Source organism: Dictyostelium discoideum (genome assembly GCF_000004695.1).
Source record: "Dictyostelium discoideum AX4 chromosome 5 chromosome, whole genome shotgun sequence".
Classification (NCBI taxonomy): Eukaryota; Evosea; class Eumycetozoa; order Dictyosteliales; family Dictyosteliaceae; genus Dictyostelium; species Dictyostelium discoideum.
Genome location: NC_007091.3, coordinates 4,046,163 through 4,057,706, shown reverse-complemented (window position 1 = coordinate 4,057,706; position 11,544 = coordinate 4,046,163). Strand labels below are relative to the sequence as shown.

General features: G+C 21.1%; 6 protein-coding genes across 6 annotated transcripts in view; 2 read left to right on the top strand and 4 right to left on the bottom strand.

The window, feature by feature from the left end:
* Nucleotides 1-225: 225 nt before the first annotated feature.
* On the bottom strand, nt 226-3,976 carry DDB_G0290415 (hypothetical protein; the record flags this gene model as incomplete). Its single annotated transcript, XM_630636.1, has 5 exons — nt 226-2,364; nt 2,441-2,695; nt 2,779-3,169; nt 3,375-3,559; nt 3,644-3,976. The coding sequence occupies 5 exons, from the start codon at nt 3,974-3,976 to the stop codon at nt 226-228; spliced, it is 3,303 nt and encodes a 1,100-aa protein (XP_635728.1).
* A 1,970-nt stretch (nt 3,977-5,946) lies between these two features.
* On the top strand, nt 5,947-6,229 carry DDB_G0290413 (hypothetical protein; the record flags this gene model as incomplete). Its single annotated transcript, XM_630635.1, has 2 exons — nt 5,947-5,956; nt 6,066-6,229. 2 exons carry the CDS (start codon nt 5,947-5,949, stop codon nt 6,227-6,229), a joined length of 174 nt encoding a protein of 57 aa, XP_635727.1.
* A 418-nt stretch (nt 6,230-6,647) lies between these two features.
* DDB_G0290411 (hypothetical protein) lies at nt 6,648-7,490 on the top strand (the record flags this gene model as incomplete). Its single annotated transcript, XM_630634.1, has 2 exons — nt 6,648-6,983; nt 7,101-7,490. 2 exons carry the CDS (start codon nt 6,648-6,650, stop codon nt 7,488-7,490), a joined length of 726 nt encoding a protein of 241 aa, XP_635726.1.
* A 174-nt stretch (nt 7,491-7,664) lies between these two features.
* On the bottom strand, nt 7,665-9,503 carry DDB_G0290409 (hypothetical protein; the record flags this gene model as incomplete). Its single annotated transcript, XM_630633.1, has 5 exons — nt 7,665-7,838; nt 7,935-8,130; nt 8,224-8,737; nt 8,895-9,152; nt 9,236-9,503. The coding sequence occupies 5 exons, from the start codon at nt 9,501-9,503 to the stop codon at nt 7,665-7,667; spliced, it is 1,410 nt and encodes a 469-aa protein (XP_635725.1).
* Nucleotides 9,504-9,765: 262 nt separating this feature from the next.
* rabO (Rab GTPase) lies at nt 9,766-10,653 on the bottom strand (the record flags this gene model as incomplete). The annotated part of the gene is made up of 3 exons (XM_630632.1): nt 9,766-10,242; nt 10,388-10,537; nt 10,624-10,653. The coding sequence occupies 3 exons, from the start codon at nt 10,651-10,653 to the stop codon at nt 9,766-9,768; spliced, it is 657 nt and encodes a 218-aa protein (XP_635724.1).
* Nucleotides 10,654-11,162: 509 nt separating this feature from the next.
* tpsC (alpha,alpha-trehalose-phosphate synthase) overlaps nt 11,163-11,544 on the bottom strand; it is a gene marked incomplete at both ends in the record, with an annotated part of 2,879 nt that continues 2,497 nt past the window's right edge. The window contains one exon of the mRNA XM_630631.1: nt 11,163-11,544. This exon is cut by the window's right edge and continues 2,152 nt beyond it. Within this exon, the coding sequence (XP_635723.1) occupies nt 11,163-11,544 (382 nt within the window).

The window sequence follows — 11,544 nt, the reverse complement described above, 5'->3', positions numbered from 1 at the left end:
TCTCTGATTTCACACACAAAATAGTGTTGATGGAATAGAAATCGAGTAAAAAATTAAGAAAATTATTTTAAGTGTTTTTTTTTTTTTTATTTTTTTTTTTATTTTTATTTTTATTTTTATTTTTTTATTTTCAGTTTTTTTTTTAAAAAGGAATTTTATTTTATTTAGTATTTTTTATTTTATTCTTTATTTTTTTTATTTTCTTTGAAAACTAAAAAAAAAAATTTAAACAAAATAAGTTTCTGGATCAACAATTTGTAAATCTGGATAAGTTTTTTTGAAAGATTCAAGTCTGGCAGATTCAGAAGAGATAACTATTAAAGAGGTAGAATCATCAAAGAGTGGTGAAATGAATTTTTTAATTGCAAGTTTACAATCTTCTTCGGTGACCTCAAAGATAAGTTTATAGAAATCTCTATATGATTTATCAACCCAACCTCTAATTAAATCAAAGTAACAATTTTCCAAAACTGAATCATAGTTCTTTTCCTTATTTGCAATTTCAAAGATTGAACTACTTCTTGCACCCTCGAACCATTTCTTATTGAATGGTTTCTCTAAAGAGTCTTGAATGATTTGTTTACCAACTTGTAATGCCATTTCAGGGTTTGTAGATCTTGAGATTTTAAAAGTCATTAAACCACTCTCTGGATTTGCAGAGATACGATAACCATAACAATAACCAGCACCACGAAGTAATTTCCAAAATGGACCTTCCAATTGTTCCAAATAATTCATTGATACATATAATGCTACATACTCTTTTGAGATTACATCATCATAGGTGATATTATTTAAAATTACCCTTTGAACAGTTGATGAACTACTACCAGCTGTTGTGATTGCTAATTGTTTACCTCTTAAACTAATCATATTCTCTTTATTAATTAATTGATATTGGAATGATGATGGATTTGATTTTATTTCTTGATTTGAATTATCAATCACATTTTTACCACCACCACCATTAATAAAAGAAAATTCATTTAACCATGGATCTTTTGGTGATTTTAATTGCATAATATTACCACCAACTCCAACAAAAACATTCTCTGTTTTTGTTGTAAAATAATTTTGAATCTTTTTTAATTGATCAATTAAAATTAAAACATCATCTGTAATTTTAATTGGTTTTAATTCTTTTTCTTCTTCTTCTTTTTCATCATTATCTTTTTCATCATCATCATCATCTTCATGATCATCCTCTTTTTCTTCGTTATTATGATTATGTTTACAACCATGTCCACAACCATTTCCTTCTTGTTCTTCATCATCTTCATGTTCATCATCTTCATCATCACCACCTAAAATATTAATAATATTTTTTAAGAATTTATATTGTTTTAAATAATTTAAATGTGAAGAATTTGATTTATCATGATTGAATTGATTATGTTGAATAACACTTTTAACCATTTTATCAGAACTTTCTTTTCTTTCTGGAATTGCATCTAATAATTTCTTTGCTACAATTTTAATTCTTTCTGGTTCAATGATGATATTTACCAAGATATCTTTTAACAATTCAATCAATTGATTGTAATAATCCTGTTTCAAATCACAAGCCAAGAAACAATATTGAGCGAAATCACCACCTTCATAATTTGAAGAGTAACCAATACTAGTGGTTAATTTAATTGCATACTTTAATACCAAAGAATCAACTTGATCATGATTAATAATTGTACCATCCTCCTTCTTTATTGAAGACATTAATAGTAAATCTAAAAACAATGGTAAATAATCCCTAAGTTGATCTTGTAATTCATTTGTATTGAAACCAACTCTAATATTAATAAATAAAGAATCAACTTGATTAAATACAATTTTGAATGGTATTTTATTTGGATTTGATTCAATTAAATATTTTGCTAATTTCTCTTCACCAATTAATTTCTTTTCATTGCTATTGCTATTGCTATTGGAATGTAATGGTTTATCATTCAATACTGAATATACACTATAACATGAAATTGAATTTGGTGATGGTATTTTAATAGATTCGAAATACTTTTCATCGATTGGACGATCATTATAAGCTTTAGCATCTTCTAAAATTTTACCCAACTCTTTTAATTTCTCTTGACCCAATTCTTTCACTTGTTTCTCAAGTCTATCAGTTTCTTCCTTTGAAATACGTTTTGACTCTTGAATCGATGGAACACCTTGAACCTCTAAACAAGCTTGTTTTAAAAATACTTTATCCATTAAATCAATCCAATAATCTTTATCAACTTTTAATAATTTTTCAAAAACATTTTCAAAATCGACATGTTTTTCAAAATCATTATTACCATATAAAAAATCACCTGCAATAATTTCTGAAAAAACATCTTTTGGATCTGATTCAACTGTTAATTTTGTCTTTAAAATAAAATAAAAAATTAATAAAGTTTTTCATTAAATTATTAATTATTATTAATTATTATTAATTATTTACATTTAATTTTGATTGACGAATTGAATCTCTAATTCTTTCAATATCAATTGTTTTAGTTTCAACTAAATTCTTTATGATTGATAAGAATTTTGGTTTAATTTCATCAATTCTCTTTGAATCACAAGAACCGAACCATAATGTATGGAAATTACGTTCAAATTGGAAATTATGAGAGAAAATTTGTGGACCATATGAATCTTCACAATCAATCATTGCTGATCCAATTGGTGATGATACTCCTGATGTTAAATATTCCTAAAAATCAAAATAATAATTATTAATATAATTTTTTTTTTTTTTTTTTTTTTTTGAAATAATTATTTTAAATTATAACCTACAATTAAAATTAAGATTGAATCATTTAGATCGTATTCATTAAATTTTGGACCTTCAAAAGTTAATGTACATTCAGCAGTAGTTTCATCTTCTGATGGGAATAGGAATTTCTTTGTTGTTGATTCAGAGAAAGCTGTTGGAATTGTTGACCATGGTCTTTCCATTGGTGGTAATTCTCCTTTTGATATGATTTTCTTCATTGTTGAATCCAATGTATTAAAGATATCATCAATATTAATATCACCAACTACCATCAATGCTGCATTATCTGGTCTATAATATGATTTATGAAAATCACGAATTGTCTCTACCTTTAATTCACGAATATCCTCTAATAATCCACCTGTTTCTGATGCATATCCATTTGGTGTTGAATAAATATTTCTTAAAATACTATAAATAATAATAATAATAATAATAATAATAATAATAATAATAATAATAATAATAATAATAATAATAATAATAATAATAATAATAATAATAATAATAATAATAATAACAATAATAATAAAAATAATAATAATAATAACTCTTATTAGTATCAAATAATATATTTATTATACGTTTTTTTTTAAAAAAAAGAAATAAAACTTACTTTAAATAAACTATTGAATTTCTTTTTGTTTCACGTTCTTGCATTTCACAATAAACTACACCAGCATTTTCACCTTTATCATTGATATGATGAATTTCAGTTGTAAATGCTTGTTCAGTGATTGTTGGATAAAATATATGATCCAAATAAATTGGTAATGCTTGTAAGAAACCATCTGATCCTGCCTAATAATAATAATAAAATAAAAGTATTAGAATATTAAAAAAAAATGAAAAAAAAAAAAAAAAAAAAAAAGTTAAAAAACTTACAGTTTCTAACTCATAACCGGTATGATCAGTATCAGTGAAAGCATTAGTACCAGTGGCAAAACAAAGATTTGCGACAGAATCTAAATAACCTTTGAATGGATAATTCTCTGATCCCAAGAATACTAAATGTTCAAGAGTATGTGGACAACCATCATTTGATAATGTTTCTGTTGGTACTATAACTAAGCAATTTACTAATGGTCCACCAACTTTAACATTATAAATTGTGAATTTAGTCTTCTTATGTTGATATTTCTCTATTAATATAGTTTTTTCAACTGTAAATGAATTTAATAATTCATATTCATCCCTTAATGGTGATATTTCTGTCATATTATTGTTATTTGTTATTTGTTATTTGTTATTTGTTATTTGTTATTTGTTATTTGTTATTTGTTATTTGTTATTTGTTATTTGTTATTTGTTATTTGTTATTTGTTATTGTTATTGTTATTGTTATTGTTATTGTTATTATGTTTTTTTTTTTTAAAATTCTATATTGTATGTGCTTAGTAATTATTAAAAAAAAAATAATAAATCAATTTTTTTTTTTTTCGCACACCCAACAAATAAAAAATAAAAATAAAAAAAAAATAAAAAATAAATTAAAAAATTAAACTTCAAAAAAATAAAAATTAAAAAAAAAATAAAAAATAAATAGAAAAAAAAGTAAAAAACAAAATTTGATTTAAAAAAAAGTAAAAACAAACCTTTATTAAAAAAAAAAAAAAAAATTCTATTTATAAATTTAATTTCTAAGAATATTTTAAATTTTTTACAAATGGCTAAGTTGTTAATTGTTAATTTTTAAACATTTTAATTAATTAGGGATTTACCAAATTAAATTAAAACGTTTCGGAAAAAAAAAAAAAAAAAAAGGAATGAAAATTGGGAAAAAAAAAATGACGAAAGTCAAAAAAAAAAAAAAATAAAAAAAAAAAAAATAACGAAAATCAAAAAAAAATCCCATAAAATTATCATATTAGAAATGCACTATTGATGAGAATTTTTTTTAATATTATTTTCATATCTTATCGCATTCTCATTGGGTTTGATTAGGGTTGCCAATTAATCATTCCCTTCATATTTGCGAAAGAGTAATACTGGTAATGCCACTTTTGTTGAGTAGTTGGAGTATTTATCAAAGATAGACATCCAAATAATTATAAAGTGGTACATTATTCTAAAACCTTTAATTTAATTCTAAAAAAAAAAAAAAATATTTTTAAATAATATTTCCAAGATTGAGAAAGTAGTTTTATTAAATCTTTCCTAGTTATAAGATTAATACTTTTTATTAGTATTTCAAAAATACTTTCATTTTTTTAATTATTATAATAGGAAAAAAAGTAAAAAATAATAGATTTTTTGAATTAAATGATGATGGCATCATCTAATAAATAAAAATAAAAAATATATAACAATTTTATAAATTATAACTCATAGTTTTTTTTTTTTTTTTTTTTTTAAAAAAAAAAATATTAATATTTTTGAATGTATTCGTTTTCTCGTTTTCGAATCATCATATTTCCAATTATTTCGAAATAATCATAAAACATTGTTAATATTGATTAAATAATATTAATAATAAAAAAAAAAAAAAAAAAAAAAAAAATAAATAACCCACATTTATATATCTTTTCTTTTTTTTTTTTTTTTTATATTATAATTTATTTAATTTATATTAATTTTGATGTTATCATTATCGAATTTTTTTTTTTTTTAATACTATTTATTCCAAAGCCAAAAAAAAAAAAAAAGAAAAAACTTTTGCGAATATTATAATTATTATGTTGTTTCTTTTTGGGAATAGTTAATTTAAAAAAAAAATAAAAACACACTTTTTTTAAAATTAAGTACGTTAGTGTGTATTTTATGTGTGAGAGGATGTGTTGGAGTATTCTTTTTTTGTGTTTACACCACAACTATAAGATTTATTTATCCTTGAATTCAATATTTTAAAAAAAACATAAAATCACAATCAAATTCTTCTTTTTTTAAATAATAAAAAACTTTTTTATTTATTCTTAAAATTAGCTCATACACATCTCGGTACAAATAGAAAATTAAAATAAATAAATAAATAAATAAAAAAATAAATAATAAATAAAAAAAATATTTTAAAATTAAAAAATAAATAAATAAAAAAAAAATAAATATTTAATTAAAAACAAAAACAAAAAAAATATATATATATTTATATTCTTTAATTTATGATCACGTGCTAAATATAAATATATTATTTTTCAATTAAAATAGAAATTACAAATTAAAAAAAAAAATATATATATATATTTAAAAAAATGTTATTTAGTATGTAATCATATTTAATAAAATTTATTTTTTTAATTAATTTATATATTAACATCATTTATTTGTAAAAAAATAAATTAAATAAAATTAAAATTAAAATTAAATAAAGAATCATTATTAAAAATAAATAAAATAAATAAAATTAATTCAAATTCAAATAATAATTTAATTAATAAAGATAATTTTAAAAATGAAAATGAATTTATTAATAAAAACTTGATTGAAAATTTTCCAAGATCATTAACATTTACACGTCCAATTTGGGGTTATTAATCACATAGGGGGTATTTGATTATTAATTTTATCTGAAAACCATGCCTTTATAAAATTCAAATAATGCTAACAATAACATTTTTAATTTTTTTTTTCTTTTCAAATATTTTTTTTTTTTTTTTCCCTATTGATGCATTACAAACCCACCATATCATATTTTGAAAACAACAACTCATTTTTTTATATTTTATGATTTTTTTTTTTTTTTTTTTCAAATTTGACATTATAAAATGCTCCATGGATTCTATTGGAATTATCCTTTCACTAAAAAAAAAAAATAATCTAAAATATCCATTTTATGATTTTTTTGAAAGGTTTTTCTGAATTTTTTTTCTTAATTATTTTTTTTTTTTTTTTTTTTTTTTTTTTTTAACATTCCAATCCAAGTCAAAATTATTAATAATAATAAACTAGAAAAATGAAATTATTATTTTCTTTAATTTTAATTTTTACTATTGCATTTAATGGTGCATATTCAACCAAAACATTTTCACCACCAAGTATTAATATCAATTCAGAAAATGAATCATGTTTTGGTTCATCCTTTGTCGGTTTTACCACTAGTTATATCACTAGTTGTGTTAATGCATTTTTACCAGGAAATAATGGTCAAGCTCCAGAGCAACATATTTTCTATGAAACTGGTTTAGTTTCTTATGATTTCCATAATCAACTTTTCTATAATAGTTTTGTTGAAAATGATATCAACACTAATACTACCTCATATGGTTATTCTTGGATATTCGGTAAAAATGTAAATTAATTAATTATTATTATTAATATATATTTTTTATTTAAAAAAAAAAATTTAAACTCTAATCAAATAATTATTTTTATGTCTTTTTTTATTTTTTTATTTTTTTTATTTTAGAACACTGAATATTATCTTCCACAAGATAAGGCAATTTGTTATATTGTTGACCAAGAAGCAACTCTTCCATCAAAATTACCAAGTTTATCACCAGCTGGTAGTTCAGAAATTGGTGTCACTCCAGTCTCTGTTATTTCAATTAATGATCCAGAAATGTCACTATATACCTCTGAAACTATTTTAGTCACCAGTGATTGCACACCAATGATTTATAGTGTAGGTAATTTAATATTCGGACCAGATGGTAATTCCTTAACCAATTTCTTCTACTATGCTCCATCTCCATCACAAGACTATTTCCAACTTCCAGCAATCTGTGATGATGCAACACCAATTGAATCTTCAAAATTATCAAAAACATCAAGATCAATTTTAAATAAATTCAAATAAATTTAAAATAAAATAAAAATAAAAAAATAAAAATTCAATGAAATTCACATTTTAAAAAAAAAAAAATAAAAAAAAAAAATAGAAATACAATTATTATTATTATTATACCTTTTTTTTATTTTATTTTATTTTATTTTATTTTATTTTATTTTATTTTATTTTATTTTATTTTATTTATTGAGATAAAACTAATTTTAAGAAAGATAAAACTTCTTGTCTTGCATTTGTTAAAGAGATTGGATCGTCATTAGTTGTTGCAATTAAACTACCACAATGACCAGCTTCATATGTAACTGCTTTAACAGTACCAGCTTGATTATCTTCATTAACACTTAATAAATGCCATGGCTGTATAAAAAAAAAAAAAAAAAAAAAAAAAAAAGAAAAATTATTAAAATATTTTCCATAAAGATATAAAAAAAAAAAAAAAAAAAAAATACATACATCAAGTAAACCATTTGTAAACATAATATTTGAACCTTGAATATTTTGACCACCATAATAATTATTAGTTGCATCAATATTTGGAGTCATACCTGGAATATCATAAATTTCTTCACACCATTTAGTTTGTTCTTCAACATTTAAAACTGGTGGGAAAACACTTGTACCTGGGTATGCAGTTGAGAAATAACCAAATCTGAAAAATAATAATAATAATTTAAATTTAAATTTATTAATAAAAGAGAATAAATAAAAGTAAATAATGAAAAACACAACACAACACACATACTCAACACATGTTTGATAAGTCCACATTCTATTATCACTATTATCATTAATTGAAATGTCTCTTAATTGTTCAATAAATGATTTTAATCTAAAATCATTACATTGGGTTTGACCAACATTTACAATTTGAGCCCAATTATTAACATAATTAGTATTTTGTAATAACATTTGACAAGTTGAATTTAAAATCCAAGTTGGTGGATTATTCATTTGATCAGAACCACCTAATGCATCAGTGATTGAGTAAAGGAAATAATATTGATCTCTTGGATCATCTAATGAATGACATGAATTAAATGTTTTTTCTAATTGTTTACGACCACTTTCATTAGCAATTAATTGCATAATTTCATTTGTTGCTTGTTGAGTTGCTGCTACACAATCTGGTTGAGCTGAATTTGAAAATTGTGCATAATAACCTGTATAATTTAATTGTGCTAAAACTGGTCCACTTGGTGCAACACTTGCAACTACTAAATTTGGATATTTTAATCTAAACCATGCTGAAAGTGCACCTATATATTATTTTTTTTAAATAAAAAATATTAGATTCTAATAATAATAATAATAATAATAATAATAATAATAATAATAATAATAATAATAATAATAATAATAATAATAATAATAATAATAATAATAGTATATGTATATATGTTTCTATAATATTACCAGAATAAGAACATCCAAATACAACAACTTGATTATCAATTAAATTATTATCTTGTTTATAAGTTGATAAAAAGTTAGCAGCATCGGAAAGTGCTTGTTGTGATGTTAAATATTTTAAATTGTGAGTTGATAAATCATCAACTGGATATGATTCACCATAATAACGATGTTCCAATACAATGAATAATGCTCCAAAATCTTGTGCCCAATTTACAACTTGAACTTCTTGGAATCCAAAGAATCCCATTGGTGCTTCACCTAAAAATAATAAAATAATAATAAATGAATATTAATATTATTATTATTTATTTATTATTTATTATTAATTATTTATTATTTACCTGCTAAATAAAAAAAGATTGGACCATCACCAGTGAAATAATCATCAACTACAATATATCTTTGTTTGAATGTATTATTATTAAAATAATCATAATGATCAACATTTTGTTCAAAAATTAAAGATTCATTTGAGAATACTGGTACTTCACCATGTAAATCTCTAATCATTCTATCAATCTTTTTACCAATTGGTGTTTTAAATCTTGCTTCTACACCATTATATAATGATATTATTAAAATTATTAAACAAATATTTAATAATTTCATCGTTTATTTCTGATTTTTTGATTGAAAATAAAAAAATAAAAAAAAAAAAAAAAATAAAAAAAAAAAATAAAAAAAAAAAAAATTAAAAAATAAAAAAAAATATAAAACAGAAGAGACAAAAAAAAAAAAGATATTTTTAAAAATTTGGAAAATTCCTAAGATTTTTTTTTTTTTTTTTTTTTGAAAATGAGTTGCATTTCACAAATCACAAATAATTGTTTTGTTTTCTGATCATTTTTTTTATTTTTTTTTATTATCATTATTATAATATAAAACACATTCCTTTATTTTTTTCATTTTGAATTTCTTTATTTCCATTTAATTTATTATTATTATTATAATTATTATTATTATTATTATTTTTAAATACAATATTTTTTAAACCAAGTTCAGCGGCACTATAGAATATTTCATTAATATTGATGTTATTTTTAGCAGATGTTTCAAAATAGGGTATTGAAAATTTGAGATTCAATTTAGTCTGTTGATTTTTACACCATTCTTCAGCCATTTTTTTTGTAATAACATGTTTTTCTTGTGGAAGATCAATTTTATTACCAACTAAAACTACTGGATAATTAAGTAAATCATATTTCTCAAAAGCTAGCGAATACCACATATCTATATTTTCAAATGATTTTTGATCATCAACACTAAAAAATAATAAACAACAACTTGTATTTCTAAAATAAGATCTTGTAATTGTTTTAAATCTTTCTTGACCTCCAGTATCCCACACCTATTTTTTTTTTTTTTTTTTTGTAATCATTTATTTAAAAAGTTTATTAATAATTGTAGTAAAAAATATTAAAAAAATTAAATATGTGTTTTAAAAATAAAATAATTGAATAATTTAATTAAAATAATAATATTATTTTACTTACTTGTAGTCTAACACATTGATTATCAACAACTATATGCTTAACAAAAAAATCAACACCTATATTACAATTACGAGAAAAATCAAATTGTTTACCATCAAAAACAAATCCTGTAGTTGTTTTACCAACACAATAATCACCTAAAAGAACAACCTATTTTTTTTTTATTTTTTTATTATTTTTTAACAATTAAAATTTGAAAATGAAAATATAATTTTATTTTTAGAATTGGATCATACCCTTATTAAAATAGAATTATCTATATCCATGTCTTTTTTTTTTTATATATACTATTTATATCAATTAAAACACAACAAATTCAAATGTTACAAAAATGTTAAATTTGCTTTTTCCCATATAAATTTTTTTAAAAATCAGGTTTAAAAAAAAAAAAAAAAAAAAAAGATGTGTTTTTTTCTTTTAAAAATTTTATAGAAAATTTCAAGATATTTTTTTCGAATATAAAAATAAAGGGCGTGCTTGGAAAATAAAAAAATAAAAGCAAAAAAAAAAAAGATGACCAACCATCACATCATAAATTTTTGCTGCTGAAAATTTTATATCCTTAATAAAAATTCATCCAATCTATATCTTATTTTTTTTTTTTTTTAATTTTGTAACTTTATTTAAATTTTTTATTTTTTTCTTTAAACTAAAAAGTAAAAAATATTGTTAAGATTGGATTATATATTTTATGAATTTATATTAATGTTATTTTTTAATTGTTTGTTATTATTATTATTTTTTATTTTTATTTTTTTTTTTATTATATAATTTTTTAAATTGGTAAAGAATATGGTAGATTTGGAGTTGAAGTTTCAACCATTGGACTTGATTCTGCTTTTAATGAGATTGAATTTAAGTATGAATGAAAATTTGTAGGAGGTGAAGAAACATTTAAATAATTTGAGACCAATTCCAACATTGATAAAACTTGATTTTGATTATTTACAAAATATTTTGTATAAGATTTCTTTTTACCTACGGAAACAGCGAAATGATTTGGATTTAATCTATCCAATAGGTCAAAAACACCTTGTTCAGTCTTTTCATCACCAATACAAAGCATGAAATCAATTTCAGGATTCTCTTCCATTACTTTTTTCATTGCAATACTACTACCGGTACCTGATGGTTTAATTTCAATGACTTTGTTTGAA